Source organism: Lissotriton vulgaris, chromosome 10 (genome assembly GCF_964263255.1).
Source record: "Lissotriton vulgaris chromosome 10, aLisVul1.2, whole genome shotgun sequence".
In the NCBI taxonomy this organism is placed as follows: domain Eukaryota; kingdom Metazoa; phylum Chordata; class Amphibia; order Caudata; family Salamandridae; genus Lissotriton; species Lissotriton vulgaris.
The window spans coordinates 955159261-955177124 of NC_141698.1; the positions used below are offsets into that span (position 1 = coordinate 955159261).

At 42.7% G+C, this 17864-nt stretch overlaps 1 protein-coding gene across 1 annotated transcript in view; it reads left to right on the top strand.

The window, feature by feature from the left end:
• The window catches only part of PLXDC2 (plexin domain containing 2), a 1375592-nt gene that overhangs the window by 903018 nt on the left and 454710 nt on the right, over positions 1-17864 (top strand). Inside the window, exons 5-6 of the mRNA XM_086941957.1 lie at positions 2606-2728; positions 12718-12836. Coding sequence (XP_086798083.1) covers positions 2606-2728; positions 12718-12836 — 242 coding nt within the window. The remainder of the gene's footprint in view (positions 1-2605; positions 2729-12717; positions 12837-17864) is intronic.

Here is a 17864-nt window from a genome sequence, read left to right on the forward strand (position 1 = left end):
TCAAAGGCACTTTTGGGGATAAGTACTGGTTCCCTGATCCACTAGAATCAGACCCTTCTGGGTCTTGAACTGAACCTCTGTCAGAAGGACTCATGCTGCTTAAAGGACTCAACTGGATTGGTTTTCTGGAAGGACTGCTTTTCTGCTTGTTGCCTTGCTGCCTGCTGCTCCATGAATCTGCTGGAAAGAGAGCTGGAATTTGCCTTCCCTCCAAGTGATCAGCAATGGCTTGGTGACTTCCCTCCTGTTTTCTGAAGTCTAAGGCACACAAAAAAATTCATACAATTCTGCTGCTGCTTCTGGACTTTGCTTCTGTGAGTCCTACCCTTGCCTGAGGTGCCCTCTCCAAGCTCGGACCTAAAAAGGGGGTCCCGCAGCTGCTTTCATCACCTAGAGCTCCTGGGGCCCTGAAATCAAGCTTTTGGGACTGTGCTGCTTGCTCAAAGTATCAGCACGAGCCACCACAGCATTGTGTCTTCAGGAAGCAAGCATCGCTGTCCGTAACCACGAGGCCCCATCTACCATCCGCGATGCCCGGCCGACTCTTCGCGCCTGCAGAATCAATGCTAGCGATTCTCTAATTGCTCCCGGTGACATCTCCCCCACAAATGGAGTATTTTAATCAGCTTGAGAAAGTAAAGCTTCAGCTGGACCTGTTTGAAATGGTATCCAACTCACACTCAATCACAGTGATCCTGAACTTTGAATCTACTCAGTTCTAGTGCTAACTAAAGGAACCTTTAATTGCTATTGACTTTTAAGCACTCTTTTTGATTTATTCTTTGATAATTCAAGCACTGGTTCTACTCATTTTATTTTTGTCATTTTGGTCTTGGTCTTGTTTTATTTATAAAAATATAAATTTATATTTGTTACCCTGTGTGGAGTATTTTTGATGTGTATTCATTGTGTTACTGTGTGTGTTGCACACATACTTAACACATTGCCTTTGTAGATAAGTCTGAATGCTCTGTGCCAACACTACAACTCTATACTGGGGCCAATTTGAGCTTCTTTTCAATTCTCCCTGATCTGACATCTTTAGATTTTTCTAAAAGTTATTTTGCTCAAGTCCTATTTTTCTCTTCAATGTCTGTGATCCTACCTGGCAATATGGAATTCAAACTGCCCATCCTAGAAGCATATACAGTGGCTCAGCTAAAGGGTTTCTGCCAGGAAAAAAGGGTGTTCTACAAGGGAAGTGATAAGAAGGTAGAGCTTCAGAAAACCTTGAGAGTATGGGCAGCCACCCACCCAGAAGGAGAAGTGAATGATGAGGGGTCTGTGCCTGTGGAAGGATCAGAGCTGAACTTGTCACAGGGTCTTGATGTGCAGGCCTGGGTGGGGTGGCAATTTTCTGTGAGGACTGGCATTCCACTCTAGAGCAGGCGGCAGTATGTCTTTGAAGAGCCTGACCCCAGATGAGCTGGAGGATAGGAGGGAGGAGAGAAAACTAAAGTTTAATCTTTCTAAGCTTAAGAAAGAGCAGGTTCTAGAGGAATGGAGCCTGGTCATGGAGGAACGGAATATTGCCCATTCGCTTATGCTCAGAGAGCTGGATATCAGAACTCTCCAAGTGGGGACCAGCAGCAAAACTAATGGTGGCAGCATACCTGCAGTTTCTTCACATGAGTCCAGATTATATGTCCCAAAAGATATTGGGCCCAGGTATAATGTGGGGGATGACATATAAAAGATAGTTGGCAGCTTATGAAGTGACTTTGAAAGTGCACAAGGTCCCAGAGAAGTTCTGGGGCAATATTATTTGGGGGTTCATGCCCATGATGGGGAGGGACACACTCCTGCCACTAGAAGTAGGAAACCAGACCAACTACACTGTGATGAAGACAATTCACACTGGGACTTGCCTGCTTGCTCGAAGAATCAGCGTGAGCCACCGCATCATTGTGTCCTTGCTCAGGAGGCATCGCTGCATGCTTGCTCCCACAGGATCATCACTAGCAATGCTCGACTTGCTCCATGTGACCGTTTCCCCCAAACGGGGTACCTCACTCAGCTTGAGAAGGTGAAACTTCTGCGGTGCCTGTTTGGAACTGTATCTGAACCATGCTCCATCGCTGTCAGCCTGAAATTTGGATTTACCCCGTTCTAGCATGACCTAAAGTAACCTTTCAGTGTTCTGAATTCAAAGCACTGTTTTGTTATACTTAGTTCTATTTATGGGATGTTTGTCATTTTGGTCTTGTTTTATTCATAAGTATATCATCTATAGTGTTAACCATGTGTAGAATATTTTTTTGGTGTATTCATTATGTTACTGCGTGTGTTGCACACATACTTTACATATTGCCTTTGTAGATAAGCCTGACTGCTCTGTGCCAAGCTACCAAAGGGTGAGCACAGGTTATCTTATTGTGTACCTAGCTTATGCTGACTAGAGTGCTGGTTCCTGCGTGGCCAGGGTGCACACCTCAGCCAACCAGGAATTTCATTTGTAACAAAATGGAAAAAATATAGGGTATGTGTGTTGTGTTTACCCTCTGCTAACAGAAAAGAAATAACAGTGGCACTGCTGTACACAATCTATTTATGTGATTTGTTTAAGCTTCTCTGCTGCATCATTCTTGTTTGTTTCTTACTTCAGGGTTCATATACACCGGAGAAGTTGTACATCGAATGTTAACAGCAACGCAGTACATTGCTCCTTTGATGGCAAACTTTGATCCCAGTGTGTCCAGAAATTCTACAGTCAGATACTTTGACAATGGTACGTAACAACTGCTAATGTTTTTTTTCTTCATTTATTAATAATTCATAGATCTAAAATAATATCTACTATGTAGACTGTTTGAATATATATGAATCTGCAGGCAGTCATAGCAATGACACCAACTGTACACAGATCTGACAATACTTTTTTTTAATTGTTTTTTTATAATTGGCCACAGTTGTTATAAAAATACACCCAACCATGAAATTTGCAAGTTAATAAACAGTTTTCATTGGTGTTTGAACTGACAATCAAATTCAAAACATCGTAACTTGAAATATTATTTTATCATAGCCGTTCAGCAGAAAATCGGTGCTATGTAGGTCAAACACCGAAGCAAATTTGCTCAGTCAGCATCCAGTTGCAGAAATACTACTTGCCCCAGTACAGCTCAAGCTCCACAAACTGGGCGGGAGGGGGCTTGCGTACCACTTCCCTTCTTCTCATAATATTCTTCAAAACGTATCTTCTTTTTTTTGTTTACAAAACATGGTAATTATAAAAGTGAATATTCTCTCCGTTGTAATTTGTGTTCCACACTGTATTTATGTCAATTGTAATGTACTGCATTGCTCTTAAAAACATATATTTATGACTAAGAAGAAGCAGGCTTAATAGGTTCAGGAAATGCTTCATATTTACATTCCTGTGTGGAGTCGACAATTAGGTTGCTTTCCATCTGAGGTTTCAGAAAATGACACTAGCGTATGCACATAATTCAAATACCAGCATACATCTGGCTGTGCTACAGAACATGCTTAATAATCATTCCACTTTCTTTTGAATCAACAATGAGTGAAAATGACCATTGTCTATATCACATATTCTTATAAAAAAAGCCTGTGGTTCAAATGAAATGCCAGAAAGAACTAGTATGTTACTATGCTAGATTGGAAAAAAGGCATGAACAAATTAAAAGAAAACAAAGGCAAATCTTCTCCAAGGCATATTTACTTGAATTGCAACTGTTATATTTTAGAGAAATAAAAAACATTTCTTAAATTAAAATGTATGGATGTTTCATAGAGGTATGCTGCATCCAATATTGTTCTCAGAATCCAAGTATCAACTGGTAGATTCATAAAGTATTAATCAAACCAATCTGATCCTAATCTGAATAGGCAATGTATTCCTTATCATCCTCTGTTGACTGGTGTGTGTGGTAATACTTAACCTTACACCCACTTTACAAGTCACAACAGGGTGTGCCTAACTTTTTGTAAAATATCCTCATAAACTCTCTGTGTGTATTCTCATGTGTGTCTACATTCCATTCTCTCAATCAAGCTTGTACAGGTCCATGCAGAAAGAGAGAAAAACAAGTAAGGAAAAAAGTAAGGAAAAAATGTGTGGATGGCAGGAAGGAACCTCACGGGAGCAACCACCAGGGAACTACTGACAGGTTCTCGTCAGTGTGTTCCACTTCTCATCATTGGCTCCTTCCCACCAAAAAATAAACAAGCTTTCAAAGTAGGAAAAATGTGAAAGCAAATCCTAAACAACTCAAAAGAGTGTATCCCTATCACACTCATGTGCATCTACCCCCTGGGTGTCAACACCGCTAGTCAGTGTCCTACCCTATTCTAGAATGGAGTCAGATATCCCTGGCTATTTGAATCACTTTATTCCATGCTGGGTATCTACTCCTGTTAAAACCAAAACTCTACAGTTGAGCATGTTTCATTGCCTGTCTGAGTTGGTGGGCAACTTCTTCAGGGCTGGGGGTGTTTTCTTTGCCACAAAATACTGGACACTGCCAGCATTCAAATCTGTAGACACATAGACACACCAACACAGGAAAGACAGATAAAAAAAAAGAGTAACACACATTAGTTTGTTGCCCACATTCTCCAAACAAACTTAAAAACCAACTGTTTCAGGGACATAGGTTGCTGTATTACCTTCGTGAAGGTGCCTACCGGCATACCTGGGGTTCTCCGTACACCTTTATGCTTTGCTAGTCTCACTTCACGTAAAGTGGTCGCTTTTCGTCAACCTGTAATCATATGCAACATTAATGCATGCTTTCATATCCTTTCTATCACCAGTCTTCCTTACTAATATCTGGATATGTGATGTAGTTACCTCATGACTATCAGTCCAGATCGTCGGTAATCAGTACAGCGGGCGCCTTTGTGGCGTCTCCCGTTTTTGAATCTATTAGGAGCCCCCGATGTCTGCCCCTCTGTCTAGGTGAAGCACGTTTCTAACTGCAATATCCTCTTAACTGGTGTGTTGCCCCCTATGCAACTGTTTTAGTAATTGGCCTCGGATCCGTGCTCCTTACCATCCGTGACTTCAGTCTCTGTCTCTGTTCAGGCTCCCGTTCCCGGTCCCACAGCCTGACTTGTTTCCGGATATTTAAACCGGCGTGTGACGCGGCGCGTCACATGATTCGGATGAGCGTGGCGGCCATCTTTGAATGGTGTTGCCCGCCGCTATTTTCTACTCTGTTCACATACTGGGCATATAATGATGGGCAATGTGGTGAATTAAGACTACTTTTGTGACTCTTCCATTATTATGTACAGGGATTCAAAGGATTTTACCAAGTTTACTGAATCTCTAAAAAGCTGTTCCACTTTACGCTGCATTTTTCGGTGTATGAAAGCAGTGCATGTAACGTCCCCAATTTTACTGGGTAATGGTTAATTCTCACTTTACTCTGTTTTTAATATTGTAACTGAATGGATAAATCAAATATGTTGGATTGTGTCAACACTTTTATTTATTTATTTTTATGATTTATACAGCTCGAACAAATGCCCGTAGGCGTCTCGGCGCTAAAAACAGTACGTAAAATTCCCCCTAAAACTTACTCGGAAGCTAGTCTTGACAAAACAGCCAGGTCTTTGTTTTTCTGCGGAATTGCAACAAGGACGGGCTTTCTCTGATGGTTACTGGCAGCGAGTTCCAAAGCCCGAGAGCAGCCACCAGGAAACGCCTATCTCCCCAGGTGACTGTTTTGGTTCGCAGTACCAGCAGATGGTTGAGATTATTAGATCTGAGCGATCTTGTGGGTAAGTTGGACCTAAGATGGAATTTCAGGAAGTGAGGACCTTGGTTGTGCAGAGCCTTATAGACTAAAGTTTTAAACTTAATCCTATTACGGATCTTGAGCCAATGGAGATTTTTTATAGTCTCTGTGATTGGCATAAACTTCGGAGTTTCAGTCAGAAGACGGGCTGCAGCATTCTGGATTGTCAGCAGTTTATTAGTCACTCTAGCCTGGGCATTGATGAATAAACTATTGCAGTAATCTAGGGAAGACAACACTAAAGCACTTACCAGTGTCTGTCCTGCTGCAACTGGCAGAAACGGTAGAATTTTCTTAATTAGCCTGAGTTTATAATGGGCGTTGGCTGCTGTTTTATTTGCATGGGCCATGAAATTCAGGTTCCCGTCAAAGGTGACTCCAAGATTTCTGACTGTGGGTACCGGTTTGGGGGGGGTCCCATACGTGGGAGGCCACCACGTATTAGACCAACTGGGTGAGAGATGTCCGAAAATGACCACCTCCGTTTTTTCGGAATGTAATTTTAGGCAATTAGAAGCCATCCACTCTCCAATTGCCCGCATGCCCCCTTAAAACTTTTCTGCTACTTTCTCACCATCACCATTAATGGCCAGCACAAGTTGCGTGTCATCTGCGTATGATGTAAGGCTCATCCCGTGGGCCTTGATGACAGAAGCCAGGTCCGACACATAGATATTAAAGAGTGTCGGACTTAGGGATGAGCCTTGAGGTACACCACACGGCAGGAACAGCTTGTCTGATTAAAGATGCCCAAGTGTGACCACCTGGGTTCTCCCAGCCAGGAATCGGATCACTCGTATATCCTCCGTTGCTTTAATTAGGGCAGTCTCAGTACCGTGGTACTTGCGAAAGCCAAATTGGGTGTTGTCTAATAGCTGGTGCTTCTCTACAAACTCAGAGAGTTGTAGATTATTGGCTTTCTCGACTACCTTAGCTAGAAAAGGTAGGCTAGCTATGGGGCGATAGTTTTTTAATTGCTTCTTGTCCAAGTTGGCTTTCTTGAGAAGAGGCTTCACTAGAGTTTTCTTAAGTGAGTCTGGGTATGTCCCAGTTCTGAACATTGTATTGCAGATCGACGCAATGTCAGGGGCTAAATAGTCCATGACTGGACGAATGACCTTAAGAGGACAAGGATCTAGTGCTGATCCGGATTTGATGGTAACGATCAGATCCATAAATTGTGTCTCTGCTAAGTCTGTGAACTGGAGCAGTTTGGTGTCATGGGTTTCGCTATTTGGGGTGGATGACTGGGTTACCTTGTTGACGGAGAATGCTTGGTATATCATTTACCTTGGTGAAGAAGAAATTGGCCAGTGCGTCACAGAAATCCTAGGAGAGTGGCGGGGTTAGGTCCGGACTATTTCCCGCTAGAGTCTTGGTAATGTCATATAGTTTTTTACTGAAATTTTTAGCTTTGTCTATCTGTTCAGTATAAAACTTTTTCTTAGTTTCGACAATAAGGGATTTATACAGGCCTAGTGCTTGCTTGTAGCTGTCCTTACTATCTAAACTATAGGATCTACGCCAGTGCCTTTCCCTATTTCTGCATAGTTGCTTCTGTTTGCGTAGTTCCTCTGTGAATCACGGGCCGATGGTGTGGTTCTGTTTCTCGAGGGCTGTTTAGTTGGGGCCAAGGTATCTGTAGCCGTGCCCAGCCACTCGTGAAATTGGCGTGTGGCGATGTTGGGATCAGTGGAGAGACATGGCCGAGTCCTATCAATAGAGCGGTTAGCTCTATCTGATCAATATCATTCCAGACCCTAAAGGCTTCTGGTTTCCTTACGGGCTCTCTTCCGGTCCTATTCGATTTGACTGCGATGCTCATAACGATGGCATGGTGGTCAGACCAGGGCATGGGCATAATTTCTATTATTTTTAAGCCATCCATGATGGTAAAAATGCCATCCAGGGTATGGCCTGCGTTATGAGTGGGGATGGTAACCAGTTGCCGTAGGCTCAAGGTATCTATGTCTGATATCAGAGTACTGGTGTCTTTGTCTGAAGACTTTTCCAAATGGAAGTTCATGTCACCCACCACTGTGAATGAGTCTTCCAGTGCTACAGCTTCTAGTATTGAGCCAAGATTGGCGAGGAAGCCAGTACGTGTTCCGGGAGGTCGGTATAAAAGGATACCTTAAAAGTGAGACGATGGGGTCAACTTAAGGTCAAATTGAAGGGCTTCACACGAGGTAACTGGAATATGAGATATTCTCACAGTAACCTGCTTGCGAGCTATAATAGCTAGCCCCCCCCCTCGCTTCACCATTCTGTCTAAACGATAGGCTTTATATGCTGGGGGGGTTGCAACTACCATGTCTGGATCGGACGTTTCATCCGTCCATGTTTCTGTTAAAAAGAGGCAATCTAGGTTGTTGTCCAAGATGAAGTCATGTACCTCCTGCCAGTGTTTAACCAAGGAACGCGCGTTGATGAGTGCTACCAGAAAGTCTTTGGTGTTAGCCACTATGGGTGTGTTCGTTTTAACCTTTTCATTTAATAAATGTAGCCTGATATTACAATGGGGGCATATGAATTCGGTGGCATCCAGGAGACTGTACGGGCTATGTTGGACACAGAGGGTGTTATCGATAGTGTCCATTTCCAACAGAGCACTTTTGGTATAGATTAATGGGCCCCGCAAAGTAAGGCCAGGGATACTGGCCCTAGGCCCGGTCCCGGCACGGACGGGCACAGACGGGCTTGCCTTTGGCGCGCCTTCGGCGCGCCCGCTGCGCCCGTCCGCTGCGCGGACGGGAAGGTCTGACAACTTTATACATGTGAGGGAAATGGTAAAGAGGAGGGTGGGAGGGTCTAACCACTGCACCGCTAGCCTTAGCCTCCCCAAGATGGCGTCTGATGTGAGTGAAGTCAAGGCAGCTGGTGACAGATACACTGTGGTAGGGCGGATCGATCGGCTGCCTCGGTGCGACACGAATCTCGCACAGAGGTGGGGAGAGGATTTAAGATTGAACTAGCTAAAATATTTACAGCTTCTAAAAATAAGTTATTAGTTCTCAACAACGCTACAAATTAGGTGGCTTGCAAATCCGACTGCCTAAAATGTTTTTCAGGTTCTAAAAGAGCGTTATTATTGCTCAATAACGCTACAATTATCTGGAGGTGCGCAGGAAAGAATAAAGAACCCCCGGCTTCCGCCTCAGAGGAGAAATACACACAAGTCGGCGTGCAATGCAAACCATGCCCTAAATGTACTGGGAGGGCGAGAGGGTCTAACCACTGCACCGCTAGCCTTAGCCTCCCCAAGATGTCGTCTGATGTGGGTGAAGTCAAGGCAGCTGGTGACAGCTACACTGTGGTAGGGCGGATTGATCGGCTGCCTCGGTGCGACGCGAATCTCGCGAAGAGGTGGGGAGAGGATTTAAGATTGAACTAGCTAAAATATTTACAGCTTCTTTAGATCATTACACCATTTTGTGTTTAATGTTGCTAGGAGGGCCCTCCTGTCAATGCTCAATCATCTCACGGATACTTTGTTCCATTCAATAAGGTCATTAAGACCCCTTTTATCTACTCCTTCCTGGTAAATCCAGCGTGCTTACTTTGTCGATAGCCTGGTTTCTACGGTCATGGGGTCTCCCTCGATTTTCTCTAGGACTACCCATCGCATCTCTTTTGGTTGGTGTTTCATTTGTTTGTAATGCTCTACTAATCTGGTTGTCAATCGCCCGGCTTTCAGGGTACTTAGATGTTCTTGCATGCGGATCTTCACCTTTCTTGTTGTTAGGCCAATGTAATGTAGTTCGCATGGGCATGTAAGCCGGTATATCACATTCATTGTGTTGCAATTTGTCAGGCTATTTAAATGCCATATTCTGCTACTCACCAGTTGAACGCTTTTTGTTTTTTCAGTGAGGCCACACACTGAACAACACCCACATGGGTAATGCCCTGCTAGTGTGTCTGATGCTGGTACTTCCTGTCTAGGACGTGAGTGCACCAGTCTATCTTTCAAGTTTTGAGACTTTTTGAAGGCAAACCGCGGTGGGGGCATCTTAAAATTGCTGGTACTTAAAAGATGCCAGTGTTTTCTCAATATCAGGCGAATCTTCGATGATAGCGGATCAAAAGTCGTGACCACCGGTAGGCATTCTCCCGTTTCCTTTGGAGCTCTTTCAAGAAGAGCTTCTTTGGGAGTATTGACTGCTCCCTTCCATGCTGACTTCACTATCATTTGCTTCTTCCGCGTACTTGTCTCTGGTGCTGCAATTCCGCATGTACCGGAGGAACTATCCTACCGGTAAATTGTCGCGGAGTGCTTGAGGATGAAATGAATTGTAGTGGAGCAATGAATTTTTGTCAGTCGGTTTCTTATGCACCTGTGTGGTAAGTAGGTTGTTCTGGGCTATTATGTCATGGTCCAGGTATACTGCTGTTTCCCTACTATAGTGCAATGTGAATTTTAGGAATGGATCCAAGTTGTTAAGCCATGTAAAAAACTCCTGTAACTTCGTCTCTGTCCCTTCCCATATACATAGAACATCATCAATAAATCTTTTCCAGAGGCAGATGTTCTTCTGGTATGGATTCGATGGATGGTAAATATAGTGTGTTTCATAAAGTAACCAAAAACAAAGTGATGGAGGGAATTCTTGAATATATCTAATCCACAGGTGATCGCCTTAGCCACATTCCAATCCAAGGTCTTTGCCCAGTGTATCACTCTGGACCGAAACCATCCATATGCACATCATCACTAGGCCTGCTTCAGTTGGAACAGCTCAGCCCGAAATACCATAACTAGCACAGGCGCTCTGTCGCTGATTTGCTTATGTCTGACCTTCATTTATAGTGACAGAGTGTATGATAAATGAAGAAGTAGACTGCTGCCAGAGCAATTAGCAGTGGCTTAGAGGAATACATGCATTTCTTTCATCACTTTTTTGTTGCTGTAGATGTTGTAAATATGACGGGTATGCTCAGAAATGAGTCAAGGTATACCTCACTGTTGAGGTCTAAGTAGGTCAAGTCTGGTCTAGGGTTGCATGTGTTCTTACTTTGCAATGACCTCACAGATATGGCTAACCTGTTTCTATTGGAAAAGGATGAAGGCTGACTTGCATATGACTTTTCTTTGTGAAAGTGGCACAGTATGGCAAAGGCAATGGGCTGAAATTAGGCCCAAGTGATCATCATTTTTTTTTTGGTCGCAATTCGGAAAGTGTGCATATTAGCATGGGTTTAAAATGACAGTCCTCAATTCCATGTAAAACATATATATCTTCAAATAGATTACACCCACATATCCATTTCCATATCCATGACCAACCCTAAATCCTATAATAGCTATAAAAAATGTGGCTGAATTTTAAATCTTAATTAGGCAACATTTGATGGAAAAAGTTAATATATGTTATGTTTTTAAAATAGTGGCACCTGTTCCCTAAAAAATCATGGGAGGTAATGGTGGCTTATTAAAAAGATAGAAATAGTTTAAAAATTATTATGCAATTTCCATTATGCTGGAATTAATAAAAAGATATGGAAACATTTTACTCCACTGGAATTAATTTGAAAACATCTTTAAAGTATTTAAAAAGTTGTGTTTCTGTTTCTCATGCTATCTATTCTCCTGGATATTTAAAATAAATTAAAATTTGACGTGCATTTCAGTTGTAAACAGAGTTGCAGATGCATAGAAAATGTTCTTCGAAATATATTTTAGATATTATTCCAAACTGTGAATTGTTAGGCCTTTACCAACAAATATCTTCCTGGCATTATTTAAAATTCACAGAGGTAGTAAAATAGGATTTTGAGGGGGTCAATGCACCTACTAAATTGTTTTACAATAATATGAACTGTTTGAAAATGTCACAAATGTGAAATAAGTTGTATGAATTTTACTCATGTAGGAATAGTTAATTATTAAGAGATGAAAAAGACTCAAAGCAACATTAGGGATAATATTTAAGAATTTAATTTCCCTGTACTGCTTAATTAAACACAATGGGCCTGATACACAAAGGCAATTTACACTTTTGAGTAATTTACACTTTTAAGTAAGTATATTACTTTTTGGGTACTATCAAATGTGAGTGTGAATTTACTCCAAAAGTGTAACCTGAGTGTCTCTGCCAAATTGAAGGGCATGTGGCTACTCATAAACTACAGGGACTCTTCATAAAGGTAACTTACAGATGTGGCTTACTCTTACACTTTTAAATAACTATTCTGCTTTTGTCAATTTAAAAATGTTGACTGTAAAGTTACTCAAAAGTGTAAGAGTAAATTACTCATGGAACTTACTCAACAGTTTAAGTTACCTTTGTGAATAGCCCTTGCCGTTTGGGAATAGCTCCCAAACCCCTCATATTGGTAAAACCATGTAAGCTACACTGTTGGAGTTGCTCAAAAGTGTAAACTAGTCACAAGTGTACATTTGCTTGGCCAATGTTTCAGGTAAAATGTATTAAAAAATAATACCATCAAAGGTTGGTTAAAAATTAACTAACCATGATATTACAAAGAAAACAAGCATTATTGTCCTTGATGTTTTACATGTGAGCCCTAGCTCATCACTGTAAAGCAGAGTAATTCTAAGAATTCCTCACCTGTTTTAAATAAAGGCAAGTATTGTTCATTTTAAAAATTGTATGTCAAGAGACCAGTTTTCAGGCTTCTGATACAAATGTTCTTATAATTATCCATTGTGTATAAATATTAGAATGTCTTTCATTCAGTACTGAAATATTTATTTTACCATTTGCTAAAGGTCTGGAATATATTTATTTTCCTCAATGATTAAGTGTGAATCATTGTTCCTATGATGCATATAGTGAGCAGTTAAAACTGAGAAGCACATGTTTTTTTCAGAGACTTCTATTTTTCAATTCGAGTATTAAGTTGAGTTGTACTTTATTTGAACTGGCAGATTTAGCTTGTAAAAATTGAGACACTTACCATTGTTTTTCTTCTTTTTAATTTCAAGGTACAGCTCTTGTTGTCCAGTGGGATCATGTTCATCTTCAAGAGAATTATGACCTTGGCAGTTTCACTTTTCAGGCTACATTACTGAATGACGGACGTATCGTTTTTGGTTATAAAGATGTAAGTTCATGAGGAAATTAACTTAGATGCACACAATTTTTTTAAACAATGTAAACACATATAATTTCACTATTGCTTACTAGGTGATATTCTAGAATGGGAAGTGCACAAAACTTTGGGATGCCTGTTCATTGATAATAGCCTATATATCATTATCAAAATATCAGCATTCCTGAAGGAAGCTTGGAAAATTAGGAAAAAAATAATTAACACTGGCATTAAAGTTGGTTTGTATTCCAAATATTGTGCAAACAGTAGTAAAAGCATATCAGAGGACAACAAGAATTCTATACAAATAAATTGGCAAAAACCTATTTCTCTTGTCTGTCCCACCCCTCCACATTGTCACTTCTTATTGCAGTATTCTTCATATTTTAATTTCTGCCCATTAACTTCTGGTAAAGTATGGAACACACAATTCCAACTAGGGATTAACAAAAAATCCTATAATGTGAAATTATCTTTACAAACTTCTGTAAATAGATGTGTACCTGGTCGATGCAGCACTTTATTTAAAAGCTCCTTTTGCATAATCCAGTTTAATTGTGTTCAGTGTGGGGAGAGAGATACCATATCACTAATATTGGACAAGCTTCCTGGAAGTGCTCTGGAATAGCAGTACTGACTGCCTCCCTCTCCTAATGCATCTGATCTGCATTTGCTGGCATCGAAATGACTTTTAGAACCCCGTTTAAGATGAACCGGACACCCTAGAACTAACCCCTTCCAACATCATTAAATTCCTCTCAAGCCTTGATACAGCCCCAGACATGCACGTCTATGGGGTAGGACTAAACCTGCATCATTTGAACCCAGAGTGACACCAAAGGCTTGCTGATTTGACTCCTGTTGTAAGACTCAGGGACATCAAATACTTCAACTCATCCTGCTATAGCACCTGAACTTTTCTTGCTGCAAGTGTTGCCCTGCCTATCGGTGCTAGGCCAGTCTTTGGCGCGTGGAAGTGGGTATAAAGTTCTGCTACATCCAGAACCCACTCATCCTCATAAGAAAAAGTGTATCTTCAGGTTTGCGTGAGTAGAAACCAGGGCATCCTTGTCGTTTTGTGGAGCAGACCAGTGTATCACCTCCAGAACCAGCACATCGATGCATCTGCTACTGCGGGAGAAGCAGCTGAGAATCGCTTTTGGAACCAGCTCCTCACACTCGGAACCGACGCATCTCAGAAGTTGCTTGAAGGAAACATTTCTCATCCACTTCATGGCTTGATACCAATGTATCATTTTGGCTGCACATCTCATCTTTGTCGGCAACGACTCATCCCAGATCAATGTTCTTTGGTTCAGCGGGCCTAAGCGTGTCCCTGTATCCTGGTCACAATCCATTGCTGTAGGCCTAAACTATTGACTTTGCCCCGGTCCAACCTGACCAAATCTTCCGTTTGAGCCCTTAATGCTTATAAGCTTCACAAATGCTTCAAACAATGACCCTAAAGGTAGGCCTGACTGCTCTGTGCCAAGCTACTAGAGGGTGAGCACATGATAATTTAGGGTGTGTTGTGACTTACCTTGACTAAGATTGTGGTTCCTGTCTTTTACTTAGGCCATGATTATGAGTCAGGCAGAGCTGAGTTACCATATGCAGTTGTGCACTTCCTCACTATGAGTTGGCTGGTTATCCGGTACTCTGTGATCCTGTTGTAACACTGGACACAATTTTCCAAGTCATAACTTTGCCTGGAAAATAGTGCATGAGGCTTCAGCTGCAGCTATATAATAATAAGCCAATTTTTGATAAAAACAAACAAAAGTGCATACTGTTTAAATGATCGCTGTTTGCTGAATGATAGCACTGATAAAAACATTTTGCCAGCTAAAATCGTTGCCGTCTGCATTAGAACTGTCTTAAAATTGACTCACTATTTTTAAAGAACCTCTTGTTGTATGGGAATATGTTTTAAAAATGATCTACTATTTTTAAAATCACCTTATTTTGCACTTAACCCACTGTTAGCTGTGCCTGACATATCAAGTGTTGACTCTCCCGAGGACTAGAGGGAGGAAAGTCGCACTTCCGCTGGCTCCGCCACCACTTCCGGGAGGGTAGCGCTCTAGTCCTGGAGCACACCACCCTACAAAAATGGCAAGCCAAGCGCACGCGCAGCGGACGCTCGCAGTGGGCGCGCCAAAGTTAAGCCCGTCTGCGCCCGTCCACGCCCTGCCACGACCAAGGACCAGTTTCCCTGTCTCATGCCCGGAGAAACCTACAATCCGACTAAGGTATGACTCTGACTCCCTCAGGAAATTAGAGCCCAAAACAGAGGCATCTTGCCGCCACTCCATGTGTCCAACTAAAGCTACAGGGAAGTGCTCACACTGCCCCTTCGAACTTAGACACCCACACAAAGTAACTGAGATTCTCAATTCTCCACCTAAAATGTTTCTCCTAAACTGCCGGTCCCTGACAAAACACTCCATGGAAATATCACTTCTCCTCGACAACCTCGACCCGGATGCCATATTTCTGACGGAAACCTGGCTAAAGGACGAGGTCGACCTAGACATTAGCTTCATACTGCAATGTGGTTATGGACTACAGAGAGTCGACAGGAAGGGGGGAAGAGGAGGTGGACTAGAGATATTATTTAAGAACCGCTACCAATGTAGAGCCTGTTCAGTTGGAATTCCGGACTGTGAAAGCATGAGCTTCGCCATAGATCTATCTGCTTCTTCAACATTTTCCGGACTACTCCTTTACCGCCCTCCGGGACAGATAGGGGAATTTATGGATTCCCTTCCCTCTCATGTTGCCGAGCTAGCCATATCCTCACCTCATTTAACTATATTGGGAGACATAAATATCCACCTGGATGACCTCTCAGACCCCCTAGCTAAGGCCTTTTTAAACAACCTTGCAGCCCTCCAATTTACCCAAAAGGGATTTGAACCCACACATAATAAACGCCACCTGCTGGATGCAGTCCTGAGCAACAATCAGAAGCTTGATGTAGGGACCCCAGTCCCCCTCCCGTGGTCGGACCACTTCTTGGTGCCACTAATCTGGGAAACCCAAAACCCCCCATTACCCCCCTGTGCCACACTAAGGGGAAGGAATTGGGCGAAGATATCGGCCGACCAATGGACTAACTCCCTCTCCACTATCCCACTTCAAACAGGAGATAATCCAGACATGCTTTACAAACATTACAATGATTGGGTACAGTCCTCATTAGATGTGATAGTGCCTCTGAAAACCCTTAAGGAGAAAACAAAGTCTAAAGAGTCCCCCTGGTTCACCCCTAAACTAAAAGAGCTAAAACAAAACTGCAGGAGACTTAAGAGGACATGGAGACGCACTCTTAGGGCGCAGGACAAGAACAGTCACCATGAAGCCATTAAGGAATATAAAGCCAAAATTAGGTTGGCTCAATCAGCATTCTATGAGGAAAAAATTAGGTCCACATCAAACAGCCCGAGGGAAATATTTCGGATTGCCAAATCCCTGATTAGCACCCCGCCCATTTTGCATGACCTCAGCGAAGCTCAGAACCGCTGCGACAGACAGGCAGATTATTTCTTTCAAAAGTTCTACTCCATCTCCCTTTCCTTCAAATCCATCGAACTGCACTCCCTAGAAATGGATATCACCCCTTCTATCTCTGCCTGCCAGTTAGTGGAATTTCCACTGCTTGAGGAAGACTCGCTCAAAGCACTAATGCTAAAAATAACATCTGGATCCCCCACCGATCCTGCCCCTCCATGCCACCTGTTGAAGGTTGCGGATACCATTAGATCACCTATGCTAAATATCATGAACACATCTATAATCAAAGGGAATGTGCCAAAAGCCTGGAAGTGTGCACAAGTTAGGGCCCTGAGAAAATGGCAAACTATCGCCCGATTTCGCTCCTCCCCTTGATAAGTAAGCTGCTTGAGAAGCACATCAATACCATCCTGATGCAATACTTGGAAACCAACCACCTACTCCATGATTCCCAAGCTGGTTTTCGCCCAAAACTGGGGACAGAGGCTGTCCTGCTGACCGTAACTAGCCCGGAAGCACATGGATCAAGGCGGCACCACAGCAATCATGCTATTGGATTTAAGTGCCGCCTTTGATACCGTCAACAACAACATCCTAATCTCCCGCCTAATAAATCTGGGAGTGACGGGAAACGCCATCACATGGCTAAAGTCCTTTTTGGAGGACCGCACATTCCAGGTAGTGGAGGAGGCCACACATTCTAAAATCTGGCCCCTCAATCAGGGTGTTTTCAAGCTCGAAGAATAATGGTCCAGGCCATTGTTCTGTCCCGTCTCAATTATGTAATGCTCTCTACTTGGCAGCACCGTACTGCATGATGAAAAGACTCCAAGTAACCCAGAATGCGGCAGCCCGCCTTCTTCTTGGATTGCCCCGTAGGCATTCGGGTGCCACCGCCTTGAGGAAACTACACTGGCTGCCTATCCAGGCCAGAGTAAAGTTTAAGGCGATGTGCATAATGCTCAAAGCCATGTGGAATAAAGCCCCTGCAATGATTTGCACCCTAACTACTCCCTACCATCCCCCGAGATCACTACGCTCAAGCACAGCTTTCTTGGCCTCAAATGGGCTAGGTAGGGTGGGGGCTCCTTCTCTTGGAACGCTGCCTCAATCTGGAATTCCCTGCCACCCACATTGCGCAGTGAACCTGATCTACAAAAGTTTAGGAAAAACCTTAAAACACTTCTCTTCCACTAAAATCAGTTAGCAGTCTCCCCATCCTACCGTCCCACAGCGCTACGAGGCCTCCGGGTAGTAACGCGCTTTACAAAACCCAATTTCATTTCATTTCATTTCATCATTAATAATTAGTGAACAACAAATAAAACAGGCAACAAATTTTGCGATCATAGCTCTTGCCACAGGAAACTATGGGGCATATGTATTAAAGAATAATTTTGCGATTCTCAAATAGCGATTTTTCGAGAATTGCTATTTTAGAATCGCAAAACGAGATGTAATAAAAAATTAGAAAAATATTTTGCGATTCCGTACCATTCCTTAATTGAGAGTCGCAAATTGAGA